This window comes from Schistocerca serialis, chromosome 7, assembly GCF_023864345.2.
Source record: "Schistocerca serialis cubense isolate TAMUIC-IGC-003099 chromosome 7, iqSchSeri2.2, whole genome shotgun sequence".
NCBI classification, from domain to species: Eukaryota; Metazoa; Arthropoda; class Insecta; order Orthoptera; family Acrididae; genus Schistocerca; species Schistocerca serialis.
In genome coordinates this window covers 284868238-284885077 of record NC_064644.1, presented here as the reverse complement: position 1 = coordinate 284885077, position 16840 = coordinate 284868238, and the positions used below count along the sequence as shown (strand labels likewise).

General features: G+C 46.0%; 1 protein-coding gene across 1 annotated transcript in view; it reads right to left on the bottom strand.

Moving 5' to 3' along the window:
• Positions 1–3328: 3328 nt before the first annotated feature.
• LOC126413022 (mucin-2-like) overlaps positions 3329–16840 on the bottom strand; it is a 49114-nt gene continuing 35602 nt past the window's right edge. The window contains exons 5-6 of the mRNA XM_050082915.1: positions 8177–8329; positions 3329–3363 (exon numbers count right to left, since the gene is read on the bottom strand). Of these exons, the coding sequence (XP_049938872.1) occupies positions 3329–3363; positions 8177–8329 (188 nt within the window). The remainder of the gene's footprint in view (positions 3364–8176; positions 8330–16840) is intronic.

The following is a 16840-nucleotide window of genomic DNA, read 5'->3' as shown; positions in this document are numbered from 1 at the left end:
ACACCGTAGGCGACACCATTTTAGAGTTTTTTATATTTTGACGACTACATGGAGACGCACCTTGGAAGGCACAGCTTTAACAAGGGAAGTAGCCACGTTGGTTTAATTTTATTATCAATTTTATTGTACCTGGTGCATGTTCCATTTTAGCGAATTTTAACACGTTCTTTTACTTTTTATTATTCTGATGATGGAAGCTAGACTTCCGAAACGCGTCAATCTTAGTGTTTTACACTGTAAGCAAGTGGTTGAGCCGATATATTTTTTAATAATTATCACCTATAATTTTCGACTCGGTCGGTACTGGACGGCGATCTTATACCCCAAACGGATACATTTACCCCTCTCCATCACCCAAGAAAGATTGTAACATCATCACGGAATCACCCACTATACGCTCCGAAAATTGTTCGACAATGCCAATTACTTCGAATGAAATTGGCTATCGATTATCCACCCTCATATACTGTATAATCAATGACAGTAGCTTCTTCAGGATACGCTGTGTTCCCCAGAACACAAACCTCTGTCAATGGGACTACTGAGAGCGAACTCGATGTTAACTAACGGGTTATCTGCTCAAGCACAGATTACTGTAAAATCGCATGAGGTAGCTTGGAACCGCACAAAATACAACCCACAAATAGGTGCAGCGATTTTATCAATTTCTACCCTGATTAAACCATTAGGGACAGAAATGTAATTGCAGGATACCTTCAAACGATTTTGTAATTGACTATTTAAAACGCTGTGTCACAGTCACAGTAGATTCATAATTTTATGCTATCACTAATGTGATATTTGCATAATAATGTTAACTATTTGAGTAAATGTTTAACTTTTAATGTTACACAAGACAACAACTGAGGTCTTGTTATTTTCCTGACTATTGTAGCCCTTTTAATGTTTGTTAGAACTAACTGAATATCATCTGTTGAGATATGCAAGGCACGTAATTCGGAGCTGTTACTGCATCGGTAAAAGTGACAAAGAAAACAAAATGGGTACCCGGTGCAGAAGTTGTCGGTGCTACTGCAGCTGTCGTTAGTTCAGGTGCAGAAGGTTTCAATTCAGACCCATCCATAGATGAAACTGTGGTAAGTACTGTTGGCGTTGGCGTTATCGGTTCTGCAACAGAAGATAAAGAGAGCAATTAGCAAACGAAAGATAATGAACTGTGTGGGAACTGCAAGGTAACTACAAGTAACTTTTTCGAAATCAAGCCACTCGAAGGATATCTTGCATAAATTAATTTTAATCCAGGAAAACGGTGCTCAGTTGCGGCTTCCATAATCAGGAGGTTCCAGGAAGTGACTACTGCCAGTACCAGTTTCTTTTAACGTATCATGTGCTACATATTTTCTGAAACACAGAAGCATTCCATACCGCACAAATGAAATTCGACAAACAGGTGATTATACTAAGGATTTCTTGATAGGGATGACGCTGAACATTAATTTTGTCGGAGAATAATGGATACTGACTGATGGATGCCTTGGAGAAGAGCCCTGCACCACCTGTTCAAGCTTGTTATTAATGATACAGCAAATATTACTAACAGCAACATCGGACTATTTTCAGATTATACAATTGCGTGTTCTGAAGTAGTTTCTAGAAACGTCCAATAAGACCTTGTAAAGATCTGAAAGGGGTGCAGATTGGCAACTTGCGTATTATGTTCTGAAGGGTAAAATTATGCAACTCGGGAATCCCAAAATCGTTTTGTTAGCAATGAGCGCGATGTCAACTCATACAAATACCTGCGACTACAAGTGTGTGGACACATGGAAAGTAATGATCACGCTAGTCTAGTGACAGGGCTGGTGTAGCAAGTGCTATACTCCGCTTTATTGATATGGTTCAAATGGCTCTAAGAACTATGGGACCTAACATCTGAGGTCATCAGTCCCCTTGACTTAGAACTACTTAAGCCTAACTAACCTAAGGAAACCACTCTCATCCATGCCCGAGGCAGGATTCGAACCTGCGACCGTAGCAGGCTTGCGATTCCGGAATGAAGCGCCTAGAACCACTCGGTCACAGGGGCCGGCCATTGATATGATAATGGAAATATACAATAAGCTTAAAAATGGCATCACTTTGATACTTTCCGGTGACTCAGTCTAGAATATTACTCACGTGTATGGATTTCACACGCAACAGGACTAACAGTTGGCATAGAACTTACACAAAGAAGTGCAGTACGAACTGCGCACAGTCCGTTGCAGAGTGAAAATCTCATTCTGCAGTACGAACTTTCATACAGTACCAGAAGAAAATGCAGCACCTCCAAGGACAAGGTCATTTTATAGACAAGCGATGTGGCTGTAATACACTATTGTAGAAACATGTGATAACGAATTCAGACTAAATGAAGCAGACATCTCACAGTAAAGGATGCTCAAACCGTCCCATGAATGCACAGTGCTTTCCCCTGTGCCTAATACACAGGCGGGTATTTCCGCATGCGAACGGTCATAAGGGTGCCAAATGTCATCTTACGGTTGACCGTCTCAGGCTTGTTGCACCTTTTGTTGCATTTCGCCAATTTTGCAAGCTAAGCAGAACGAATAAGTTCCTGCTTCATTAGGTCCCATACCTGTTCAATTGGCAGGAAGAGCACGTGGCGTCGCAACAGCAGTTATGTGAACGTGCATTGTCCTGCTGAAGAAGCATATCACCTCGCTGTCGAAGAAAGAGCAGTCGCACATATGCAGTGTGAGAGGTACTGGCAACTTTACCCTCCATAAACACTAAAAGTGACCGCTGATTGTAACCGGTATTCCCCTAAATCCCGAAGCCTGGGACGTGTCCTGTGTGTTGGTGGCGAATGCATTCCAGAACAGACCGCTCACCAGGTCTGTGCCTTATAGGCTTTCTTCGATGAATCTCATACAGACAGAAGCAACAATCTGAAACGAAAGTTCCGCCATTTAACTGTATAGTCGTTTATTTTATTGCACAATCAAGATTTCCGCCCTTGGCTGTTTAGAAGTACCACGATGTTGGGCATGATCATATTTCAATGAAAGAAATCACGTCTAAATAGATTACATTTTGTCATATAACGCCGGGTTCACAGTATAAAAAACGAGAACACATTCACAATATGCCTGGTAGGAATAAAACAAACCTGTTTACCATACTGTGAATAATTGTCCTATGTGTGTGTGTGTGTGTGTGTGTGTGTGTGTGTATGTGTGTGTGGGTGTGTGTCTGTGTGTGTGGTATCACAAATATTTGACTTGTTTCTGCCAGACACTTGGTGAAAGTGTTTTTGTTCCAGCATTACATAAGCAAATTTAACATATTTCGATGAAGACTTTGTTTATAAAAGTCCTATGATGCCCAAATTTGTGGTACCTGAAAATGGTCAAAGGCCATTATCATGATTGTTAACTCTTTTCGTCCGAACAGGTCTCAGAAGGGTCAACGTTACCGACCGACCGCAGTGCCATCCTCGGACTAAGACCTCAGTGGAAATGGATACGGTAGGGCACGTGGTCAGCACACCCATCACTCACGCCAAGTCGCGCCATTTAATGAAGTAGCTCCCCGTGGTCTAGAGGTAGCGTCTTTGATTCATACTCAAAACGCCTTCGGTCCCGGCTTCGATCCCCGCCACTGTCTAAATTTTGATATATAATCAGCATTGGCGGCCGAAGACTTCCGGCATAAGAAGTCAGCCTCATTCTGCCAACGGCCTTGTCAAAGAGGGCGGAGGAGCGGATAGAGGTTCAGGGCACTCTCTTGTCCTAGGGGTGGGATATTGCCCCTAAAGGCGGAAGAATCAAAAATGATCAACGACATGAGGATGCAGAAGGCAATGGAAGCCACTGCATTAAAGATACGTAACGTGTATCCACAGGACATGTGGCCTGTAATTGAAGAAGTGTCATAATGATCTCTCCATTAGCAAAAGATTCCGGAATAGTCCCCCATTCGGATCTCCGGGAGGGGACTGCCAAGAGGAGGTTACCATGAGAAAAAGATTGAATAACCTACGAAAGGATAACGTTCTACGAGTCGGGGCGTGGAATGTCAGAAGCTTGAACGTTGTAGGGAAACTAGAAAATCTGAAAAGGGAAATGCAAAGGCTCAATCTAGATATAGTAGGGGTCAGTGAAGTGAAGTGGAAGGAAGACAAGGCTCTCTGGTCAGATGAGTATCGGGTAATATCAACAGCAGCAGAAAATGATATAACAGGTGTAGGATTCGTTATGAATATGAAGGTAGGGCAGAGGGTGTGTTACTGTGAACAGTTCAGTGACCGGGTTGTTCTAATCAGAATCGACAGCAGACCAACACCGACAACGATAGTTCAGGTATTCATGCCGACGTCCCAAGCTGAAGATGATCAGATAGAGAAAGTGTATGAGGATATTGAAAGGGTAATACAGTATGTAAAGGGGGATGAAAATCTGATAGTCATGGGCGACTGGAATGCAGTTGTAGGGGAAGGAGTAGAAGAAAAGTTTACAGGAGAATACGGGCTTGGGACAAGGAATGAAAGAGGAGAAAGACTAATTGAGTTCTTTAACAAGTTTCGGCTAGTAATAGCGAATACCCTGTTCAAGAATCACAAGAGGAGGAGGTATACTTGGAAAAGGCCGGGAGATACGGGAAGATTTCAATTTTATTACATCATGGTCAGACAGAGATTCCGAAATCAGATATTGGATTGTAAGGCCTACCCAGGAGCAGATATAGACTTAGATCACAATATAGTAGTGATGAAGAGTGGGCTGAAGTTCAAGACATTAGTTAGGAAGAATCAATACGCAAAGAAGTGGGATACGGAAGTACTAAGGAATGACGAGATACGTTTGAAATTCTCTAACGCTATAGATACAGCGATAAGGAATAGTGCAGTAGGCAGTACAGTTGAAGAGGAATGGACATCTCTAAAAATGGCCATCACAGAAGTTGGGAAGGAAAACATAGGTACAAGGAAGGTAGCTGCGAAGAATCCATGGGTAACAGAAGAAATACTTCAGTTGATTGATGAAAGGAGGAAGTACAAACATGTTCCGGGAAAATCAGGAATACAGAAATACAAGTCGCTGAGGACTGAAATAAATAGGAAGTACAGGGAAGCTAAGACGAAATGGCTGCAGGAAAAACGTGAAGACATCGAAAAAGATATGATTGTCGGAAGGACAGACTCAGCATAGAGGAAAGTCAAAACAACCTTTGGTGACATTAAAAGCAACGGTGGTAACATTAAGAGTGCAACGGGAATTCCACTGTAAAATGCAGAGGAGACTGCAGATAGGTGGAAAGAATACATTGAAATCCTCTATGAGGGTGAAGATTTGTCTGATATGATAGAAGAAGAAACAGGAGTCGATTTAGAAGAGATAGGGGATCCAGTATTAGAATCGGAATTTAAAAGAGCTTTGGAAGACTTACGGTCAAATAAGGCAGAAGGGATAGATAACATTCCATCAGAATTTCTAAAATCATTGAGGGAAGTGGCAACCAAACGACTATTCACGTTGGTGTGTAGAATATATGAGTCTGGCGATATACCATGTGACTTTCGGAAAAGCATCATCCACACAATTCCGAAGACGGCAAGAGGTGACAAGTGCGAGAATTATCGCACAATCAGCTTAACAGCTCATGCATCGAAGCTGCTTACAAGAATAATATACAGAAGAATGGAAAAGAAGATTGAGAATGCGCTAGGTGACGAGCAGTTCTGACGTTACGGCTAATAATGGAAGCAAGGCTGAAAAAAAATCAAAACACTTTCTTAGGATTTGTCGACCTAGAAAAAGCGTTCGACAATATAAAATGGTGCAAGCTGTTCGAGATTCTGAAAAAAGTAGGGGTAAGCTATAGGGAGAGAAGGGTCATATACAATATGTACAACAACCAAGAGGGAATAATAAGAGTGGAAGATCAAGAACGAAGTGCTCGTATTAAGAAGGGTGTAAGTCAAGGCTGTAGCCTTTCGCCCCTACTCTTCAATCTGTACATCGAGGAAGCAATGATGGATATAAAAGAAAGTATCAGGAGTGGAATTAAAATACAAGGTGAAAGGATATCAATGATACGATTCGCTGATGACATGCTATCCTGAGAGAAAGTGAAGAAGAATTAAATGATCTGCTGAACGGAATGAACAGTCTAATGAGTACACAGTATGGTTTGAGATTAAATCGGAAAAAACGAAGGTAATGAGAAGTAGTAGAAATGAGAACAGCGAGAAACTTAACATCAGGATTGATGGTCACGATGTCAATGAAGTTCTGCTACCTAGGCAATAAAATAACCAATGACGGACGGAGCAAGGAGGACATCAAAAGCAGACTCGCTATGGCAAAAAAGGCATTTCTGGCCAAGAGAAGTCTACTAATATCAAATACCGGCCTTAATTTAAGGAAGAAATTACTGAGGATGTACGTCTGGAGTACAGCATTGTATTGTAGTGAAACATGGACTGTGGGAAAACCGGAACAGAAGAAAATCGAAGCATTTGAGATGTGGTGCTATAGACGAATGTTGAAAATTAGGTGGACTGATAAGGTAAGGAATGAGGAGATCCTACGCAGAGTCGGAGAGGAAAGGAATATGCGGAAAACACCGATAAGGAGAAGGGGCAGGATGATAGGACTTCTGCTAAGACATGAGGGAATGACTTCCATGGTACTAGAGGGAGCTGTAGAGGGCAAAAACTGTAGTCGAAGACAGAGATTGGAATACGTCAAGCAGATAATTGAGAACGTGGGTTGCAAGGGCTACTCTGAGATGAAGAGGTTAGCACAGGAAAGGAATTCGTGGTGGCCCGCATCAAACCAGTCAGTAGACTGATGACAAAGAAAAAAACTCTTCAATAGGCCTCAAAAGGGCTAAGCGCATCCTGCTTGCCAACGGCGCTCGATAGAGCTGCACGGTCATCCGTCCAGATGCTAGCCAAGCTCGATAGCGCTTACTTCCGTGTCCTGACGGGCTGATGGGAACCGGTGTTACCACTGCGACAGGGCCGTTGGCAAAATCAAATGGTGGAACATCCATTTAAAAAGTTTTGCCTGACTATGGCAGCAGACCAGGGTAAAATTAAGAACCTACTCTGATCACTGAAGACATCTTCCAGTCGACTGTTTCACAACACCAGAGAAGCCGTGCTTCTCTATGTCATAGTGTCAGTAGCGAGAGGCACACGTCATACTGATCCTGCTGCAACCAAACAGTTTCCAGCGGTCCTTGGTGTCGCATAAGGTAGAATATGGGCCCCGGTTTCTCCCCAGGATGAATTTCGGCCGGCCACTGCTGCTCGATAAGTGCATCGTAATTGAAGTGTGTCTGTACTGCGTGGACTTGCAGAATCTGGTCTAAAGGTCAAACAAGATTTCACAGACCACTGCTGAAAGCAGAGACGCACCATTGATGCACTGTGCCCAACATGTGCAGCATCCGTCAATTCGTCCGTCCAGTTCCTACAGATCCACAACGCGATGCCATACAAGTGCCTTAAGTTGAACAACAGGCGTAGGTACTTCCCTGCGGCGGATGGTTGTACTCCTGAATGAGTGTTCCAAACACTTTTCGCCCTTAAATCCAGCACTGTCACTGGATTCAGAGCTAAAGCAGAGGGGCCACAGGCTGCTCTCCCGTCAGCGCCAACTCATTTCTGATGACCGTTACAAATAAATCACTAACACTACAAGCCCTCAGTAAGCACATGTTATATTCTGGTGTCATTGAACAATGTCCTTGAAGATGTTGCACCTTTCTTGGAATTGTAGTTTGGCTTGAACCCCGGCTTGAGCCTTTGGGAAATGCTAAAAATCTCTTACTGGTAGGCGTTTGTCGATCAACTATAGTACGAAGGCCTACTTCAGTAGAAATAACCTCATTGAAGCATGTAACATAGGTATGCATTACAGCTCCCACGTTTCTTTACTACAGGGGCCACCAGGACGTGATTAAGACAGTTTACATCGCACTCTGACGCGCTAAGGAAGCCCTTTAAACTGAGTTCCATACATGAATGCAACGAGAAGCAGCCCTAATACGCAGCACAACCACTAGTACAGAGATCTGCAAAGCGTGGGCATCTAACGATCTAACGATAGCTGGAGCTAGCTTGATCCTATGAATGATGCAGGTACGTAAATCGAAGTTAAACAGTAATTGTGAAAACAGTAGAAATGTAAACAGTTCATACCTGAAGCCGGAGTCGTGTGTGGTGCAGGTGCCGTCGTAGCTTCTGGTGAGTCATCAAGACCTCCTAGAACCACCAGTGTTGATCCATCAGAAGCCTGTGTTGTCACTATTGGTGTGTATGTTTCTAACTCCGGCGTGCTTGTAGTTTCTAGAACTGGCGATTAAGAGAGTAGTTATTGTACCAAATAAAACGAATAATATTGGAATTGTTGAGCAATAGTCATCAAAAGACGTTTGCAAGATACTAGATGGTTTTTGAAACCATTTACCTAAAACCATCAGGCGAAAATGTTTTTCTGCCGAGGAAGGTTCACCTTCCAAAAACAAATGGTGAAGTGCCAATGATTGCTGCCAATCCGGCTTTGCTTTGACGTATTGTCTCTTTCTCGATTTCGGGATTTGTGACACTCTAAACTGTATTTAGATGGTTGCGGATATGAGAATTTAATGTTAGGAAATGAATATTTCAGAAGTAACATGTTTACGAATAAGTTATTCCTGAAACTTCCTGGCAGATTAAAACTGTGTGCCCGACCGAGACTCGAACTCGGGACCTTTGCCTTTCGCGGGCAAGTGTTCTACCAACTTTTTTTTCCGCAAAGGCCTTCTTTTGTATTTGTATGGTTTTTGTTAACATAAATGAGTATACAGTCTTCTCACCATCAGCAGCATTTTTTTTTTTTTGGGAGCACAAGAGAAAGAAAACAAATAGGGTCAGGTAGAGAGCTATGTGTGAAAAGGATAAACATGTGTAAAGAGAAAAAAAAAACTTAGGAGAGGAGGAGAAAAGAGAACTGAAATAATATAGGAATACTTTCCGCGCCATGCTCCACTTTGGCGCGCCAGTAGAACAAAATGCATTCTATCATTGACCATTGAAGGGGAACGTGGGATTGTCCAACCTTGGCTGGCACGGTTCGTTGAGATTCCAGCTTTGAGGCGGGTTGGTGAAAATGCTCTGTAAATAGTTCGCGAAAATGGCCCGATAGTGTCGATGCCGGCCGAGGGTGTGGTGATGTACTTGGAGGCGTGTCCAAAAGTCCGCCGGGTGGCGATGTCGTCCCGGAAGAGGTAGTTGACAGCCATGCCACTGATCCATGTGATGGCGTGCCACTTAGCCGATGGAAAGTAGGTCGTGTCGGGATATATCATCATAGTGGGAGAAACGTGATGTGGTGGTGCTCGGAGGTAGAAAGCCACAATCTTCTGTACGAGGGTCCAGACAGCTGCTGCTGGCCCACACTCAAAACGATGTAAATCTGTAACTTCGACATTGCACTTGAGGCACAGGGGTGAGTCCACCAGCGCGATGCGATGCAGTTTCTGTATTGTAGTATACTTGCCGTTGACGAGAAGGTACCACATAGAGGTGGTGTCAGTGGTGTGATATGGTTGGTGGATCGTTTTCCAAACTGTAGGCCATGAAACCTGGGGGTGACGTGTTTCGACGGGGTTGCGGGGTGGAGACTTTCGGAGAAGGCGGTAGATGTCGCGGGTAGTCGTCTTCCTGGTCCTGGGGAGCTCGGTGCATATGTAGCAGTACTCCAAAATTAAACAGCCGATATGTGACATCGGAGGTGGGATGTGTGCCAAAGACGTCGGTGGGCGTCTCGAAACAGGCGCGAGCTCGGTGGTCAACATTCCAGTAAAACTAGCATTTTGGCTTTTCCATAACCGCAGCATAGTATTGGTGTAAAGTGCCGTTGTTCTGGCTCTCACATTAACCAGATCGAGGCCACCATCCCGCTTCGGTAAGGTGAGAGCTTCATACTGGACTTTGAAGATGTGTCCAGAACAAATGAAATAGCCGAATGCCGCCTGTAACCTGGCCGCCATTGTCGCAGTGATGGGCAGAATCTGCGTTATATGGGGTATCCGAGCTGCCAGATGGGTATTGACGAAGGTGACTCTCTGGCACATATTCAGCGGGCGTAGTATGTGATTTTGTATGTTGGCCCGGATGCGTTGCAGCAGCGCCCGAAAATTGATCGCCGAGGTGCGGCGAATGTCTCTCGTGTACACCAATCCGAGACAACGAATGGTGTCCACCAGTTGAAATGGAACTACGCTATCTGCGGGAAGGCCGCGGCCGATCTTCATGGCGCATGATTTTGCCACGTTCATAGCGCTCCCTGCCCCTGCACTGTAATGGGTAATCCACTGCATCGCAGCTTGTACGTCAGCCGCTGAACGTACGACGAGGGCCAAGTCGTCCGCGTAAGCTCGGCAGCGGAACATATGATCCCGGAGAGAATACCTGTCAAACGTCGCCGTAATCCGCAAATGAGTGGTTCCATCGCAATGGCATAAAGTACCGTCGACAAAGGGCAACCCTGCCGTACTGAGCGTTCAATCCGTATAGGTTCTGTAAGTCTGCCGTTGACGAGAAGTCTGGACGTTGCTCCACGAAGGAGCCGCATAATCACTTGCGTGAACGTCGGGGGAATTGCCATTCGGTCCATCACTGCGTCGAGGAATGCATGACTGACGCGGTCAAACGCTTGTTTGAAGTCGATGGAGATTAAAGCGCCTGGCAGTCGCGAGTGTGTTGCCACAGCGATCACATCTCGAAATTCACTGAGGGCCGTCTGTATACTACGATCGCCGCCTAAGGATGTTTGCTCGTGGGAAACAATGTCCCGCAAGACATGTTTGAGTCGCACTGCTAGAAGGTGTGTGAAAATCTTGAAGTCCGAATTGAGTAACGTGATCGGCCGATAACTGTCGAGTCGTGTTCCTCCTGCGGGTTTCGGGACTGGTACAAGTAAGCCTTCCATGAACATTGGTGGCGGGTTCGCCGCGCCGGACAAAAGTTCCCAGAACATGTCCCTCCATCGTGGCATCATCAAATCTTGGAAGGTTCTGTAAAATTCGAGAGGTAAACCATCCGGGCCGGGAGATCGATTCAGAGACCCCTTGGCCACAGCGCCTTCGACGTCGTCGGTGGTCACTTCACCAGTCAGGAGGGTTGCAGCTGCTGCGTTTAGAGTACCAAGTGTCTCATGGGCAACCTCAGCAATGGCCTCTGCACCGGCAGGTACTTCTTGATAGAAAAGTCTATAGTGCGTTGTGAATGCATCCGCAATGGTAGCTTGCGAAGTCAGCCGTCGTCCATCAGGTAAGTCTAAAGTTGTCGGCGTCGACAAACATTTTGAACAATATGATGCATAGAAGGTTCTTCACCATTAATGCTGTCTTGTCTGCGGGCTCGTACAATGGCTCCCTCTAGACGGCATCTGGTCAAGGATAAAATCTTTGCCTTGATGCGTTGAGCTTCTTTGAGGCGATCCGGGGATGGAGGATGATCCATGAGTTCACGTAGAGCGCTATAGTAGAAATCAGTTGTATGGTGATTCCACCTGGCTTTGGCTCTGCCATAGTGTGTCAATGTGCGTCGGATGACCGGTTTGGCGCACAGCAACCACCACTGCAGTGTGGTCTCGTAACGCATAATGCGTTGAACACAGGTGTGCCACGTGTCGGTGTCCTCTTGTCGACATTCAGGGTCCCGCAGTAGCGCGACATTGAGTTTCCAAGGTCCTGCACTGCGCCATATAGATTGTCGACGTAGGTTCATGGTACAGATATAGATGTCATGATCCGAAAAGGCAGATGGCCAACGTTCCGCGTCGAGGAGAACTGATTTTAGAGCGTTAGAGATGTATATTCTATCAAGTCGGCTGGCGGAGTGGCTCGTGATGTGTGTATACCCCGGGCGGTCGCCGTGTACCACTCGCCAAGTGTCGAGGAGACGAAGGCGGCGGACGAGGAAGCGAAGTTCGGGACATGTGGTGAAATGGGGGTATTGGTCTGTGCGCTCGAGAACACAGTTGAAATCTCCACCTACGATGAGATGATCGTATCGACAGAGGAATAAAGGCGTGATATCTTCTGCGTAAAACTGGGAGCGATCCCTCCGTTTGTCAGTGCCCGATGGGGCGTAGAGATCTATGATTTTGAGTCCTTCAACTGTTATGGCCACCCCTCGCGCTGTTGGGAGGTATGCGACATCGGAAACTGCAATTCCTTCTCGGAGGAGGATGGTTGCGCCTGTGTGTTCCATAGCTGCAGGGGCGGCGTACGTCTCATATCCATAACACCCAGTCCAAGTCGCTGTCCTCAGTTCTTGTAATAGGGCGATGTCGATGTCCGCTGCTCTGAGCGTGTCACGGAGCAGTTGAAGTTTAGCGTGGGAGCCGATATTGTTAGTATTGATAGTAGCTATTCGGTACGCCTGATGGGAGATCCGTGCTGTTGATAGGTTCGTCGCTGTTGAAGAGTGTTGTGGTGGATGCTGGAAGTCCGTAGAAGTCGCAGGATTCGCCGTAGAAACTTCCCCCATTTTAGTGTTGGTCTAACGGAGAAACATCTCATTTCCGCATCAGATGGAGGCGGGAAATCCGTGTCATCCGCCCATGAAAGGTGTCCGACAGGTTTGACATCGGCGGGAGGTGGCAGCGCTGGCCGAATCGGCTCAATGGCGTCGGTGACAACAGGCGTGCTATGTTCCATGGCTTCTGGGCGCGGGGCTTGTGCACGATCTCTGTCGGACGGTTCACCGTCTTGTGGATGACGCGTCTCCGTGGCAGAGGAGAAAGTGTTATCGTGTTCTCCGTCGGAGTGATGTGGCATCTCTTCGTCCTGCGGAGGGGGCTCAATGGTCGAGTCTGATGTCTTGCGGCGTTTTTTTCGTCGTTTAGGCGACTTCTGCTTTCGGCAATGAGTTTCGGTGTCTGAGGAAGGAAGAGATTCACGTCGTTCCGGTACAAAAGCCGCGGGTGCCATGATGCGGTCTTCATTCTCCAGAACACTCTCATTGGTATCCTTGTGATCTTCTAGCGTGGGTGTGTCCGGCTGTTGGACATGTTCACGGGCGGAATCGCCGGTGTCAAGGTGCTGGGACGCCTCCGGGTGTAACGGACCAGAGAGACGTTCATGAACGGCGCCTTGTGAGGGCTGGACGTGCAGTGTCGCCGCATAGGTGACTGGAAGGGTGGTCGTGGTTCTGTCGGTGTTCGTATCGTCGGGCCTTAGTTGTGTGATGCGGCGTTGCAGGCATTCATTACGGACGTGGCCTTCTTTGCCAGAACCGGAACATGTTCGAGGTTGTCCGTCGTAAATGACCACCGCACGGCAGCCGCCGATAGAAATGTACAATGGAACGTGCCGTTTGAGATCGATTCGGACTTGTCTCACATCATTAAGCCCATGTCTCGGCTACGTGGCTCTGGACTTTTCCGAACGGGCTTAGCGCCGCGATGACTTCATCTTCAGTCACCTCGAAAGGCAGTTCGAATACACGGATCGTCCTAAGGCCCAGTCCTGCATGGTCGACATCCACAGGCCCGACGTTTCCGTCGGAGTGGTGAAATTTTAGTCCATGTCGCGTCCTTTGAATGATCTCGTTGCAGGCAGCGTCGGAAGTCATCTTAACATAATCGACGCTGCTAATGATCGATAGGTGTATGCCGATGAGTTCGTCACGCGGGATCTTCACGTCTTCGCGTAGGAAGCGTTCGACGGCCAGTGCTTTGGGTCGTGCGTATTCGTTTGAGAAGGTGAACTTAAGAGTGTTCTTCCTGCAAGAGTTGGCCATTACAGCTTGTTCGACTGAGAAGCGCTGTGACGAGAAAGTAAACAAAACACTCCGCGCGCGTAGCGGCGTGGACGGCCGTGCGCGGTGCGCACTGCTGCCCTGCCGAACGCAAACTGTGCACTCCTGGTTCGCATGAGAGCTTCTGTAAAGTTTGGAAGGTAGGAGACGAGGTACTGGCAGAAGTAAAGCTGTGAGTACCGGACATGAGTCGTGCTTCGGTAGCTCAGTTGGTAGAGCACTTGCCCGCGAAAGGCAAAGGTCCCGAGTTCGAGTTTCGGTCGGGCACACAGTTTTAATCTGCCAGAAAGTTTCATATCAGCGCACACTCCGCTACAGAGTGAAAATCGCATTCTGGAAGTTATTCCTGCTAGTATTAATCAATTTCTTATGTATCTCGACTAACAACTTCCTCCCCGTTCTACATTGGTGGCACTACCTTCAAAAGGAATACACAATCGATCACCAGTGATGTGTCGCAAGACTACACTGGTTAAGCGGCTTGATTTGAAAGACTACAGGCGATTGTAAGTTCACCCTCACAGCAATCCTTTAACTTATAAGCCTTTCATATGTCTATCTGGCTATGCATCCGCTAAATTAATCATACCCTCTGACGGTAGTTGCTGTTGCTAGCCTGCACTGGAGGTTATGACTTTCGTGAGAATCTTAGGTAAAATTTGAATACTGAAATAATATTATGAAACGGTTGCCACGTAAATTATTGATGACTGATTAATATATCGACGCAGGATTAATCTTGCATAAAAATGTCAAGAATTTATTGATCATAAAACACATGTAATGGAAAAGACAAGTAAGTCATTCACGTATGGCAACACAAATAGAAATAACAAATAATTAGCATTCCAATGGGTGGCGTTTGTTGGCAAAGAGTACGGTTTACCTGTGCCATATCAGAATTAAAGAAGAGTGTTGTATATGAGAATAAGTGAAAGACTCACTTCCTCTCTCTCAGTGTCCGTGGTGTTTACCATTGGCGCAGGTCTTTTCTCTTTCTCCAAGACGCAGTATTACTTGTTACACAAACATACGGACATTAGTTCAGTATTTGGTTCAGTAGAACGTATTATTACGAAATAAAACCTAATATATTGAGAAATTTTTCCCTAGTGATGTGTGCCTTGTAGTGACACGGCGAGGTCAATGGAGTAACATTAAATGTGTTGCGTTATACTTGTTCATAAATTGCAGGGGTTCGGCAACTCTCTTCACTTACGTTTTGAAATTTGAAGAATTACATTCCACGCAGACTGCTTGCTCCTTTTATAAAATATTTTTGTAGCGCATTCAGGTGGGACGTGGGAATCCTAATTGCAGTTCGAGCCTTCAGGGACTCGGCATTTGTTTACTAAGTACGGGCTTGGCTATTCCGGGATTCTTCAGCTGGGAACTGGTAGGCACCACCAGTTCCCTTTCACCATAAGCTCTGAGCGTGCTTCAGCGAACACCGCAGGGCGCGGTGGTAGAACGTGTGTGTCTCTGGGAATGGGGATCTTGGCTTGACCACCCGGATCGTGAGGATTGTAAAAACATCTATAAAAAAGACCCTCAATCTCAACGTGTGCTGCGCACTGATGAGATGCATGGCTGTTACGGTGCATCAGTCATTAGCGGGCGACCTCAGAGGAACCAGCCGCAGCTCAGTTGTTTAACGCTACCCAGACAAGAGGGGCTCTGTGAGGGTGGACTTTCCTCCCTAACTGTTCATGGGAACACCATGAAGAATAGATTTCATTCTTCTAATCCCAAAGGTTCGAGTGGGGTGTTGGGCAGTCTTACCACTCAAATCTTAAAAAGGCCTCATGTGGCTAGTCCACTTAGATCAGCTCTGACTATCGATCACAATATCCACAATAATAGACCACATCCTGTATGGATAGTGTTTTTGTTGTTATCAAATGTGTCGAGGATTCTTTAGAAAAGCTGACGCCATTTTATGTCCATAAAGCACTCAAAGGACTTGCTGGGCCACTCAAATCTATCCAGAGGCTACAGTATGGTACTCTTCTGCTGGAGACTGTGAAGGCTTCCCAAGTACAGAACCAACTGAATGCCAAGCTACTTGGGGAATATCCCACCACTAATGAGTTTCACATTGGGTTAAATAGTGTTAAGGGTGCTGTTACTTCCCAGGACATTATTGGTATCGATAGGAGAGAACTACAAGAGGAGTGGGCAGCTGCACTAGTGATGGACGCTTAATGTCTTATGAAGAAGGTAGATAGGGAGCTCCATAGGTCAGCATAATTTATTCTGACATTCAGTCATCTCAGGTTGCCAGACTATATTGCAGCAGGATTTCTTCACCTTTAGGTCAGACGGTACATCCCCAATCGAATGCACTGCTTCAAGTGCCAATGCTTCTGTCACACCAACACGGATTGTAACGGTTGGGTTACATGTGGCTGATGTGGCAGCATAGCATACGAACAGGGTTTCCAGTGCACTGCGCCACCCAATTGTGTTAATTGCTCCCAGGTCCATCTAGTTTGGAGTACGGATTGTCCTGTCTGCACTGAAGAAAAGAAGATTCGGGAATAGAATGTCACCTGTACTCTAATGCAAAGAAGGAATTTAAAACTACTCAGACACCTATTTTCGTCAAGTCTTTCCCCTCCATGTTGATGCAGCCTGTCCAGAAGGTCAGTGTTAGCACCAAGACTGTGACTCTTAAGTAGGGCACATCTACCTGTAAATGTAGTTACCATCCTGTACTGCGGGTCCCTATCGTTAAAGTATTAAGGTATTAGCCCCATCATTGACAGAAACCCCACACAGCAGTCACTGGATGAGGTTGCACATGGTGTTTCTCTTCCATCAGCCTTGTCAACGTCCCCAAAGTCTAAGCTGGGGTCGAAGGCCAAATGATCAAAGTAGTTCGTTCCGAAGCCAACAGACCATGCGACCGTGCTGTCGTCTGATGGATCTGACAGAGATAATCTCATCGCTGCTATGGTCCTTGAAGATTGCCCAAGTGTACCAACGAGTCCCTCAGGAGGTCCCCTTTGTTGCCTTATCGCCACCGCGATGTATCAAGAAGAGGAAAGA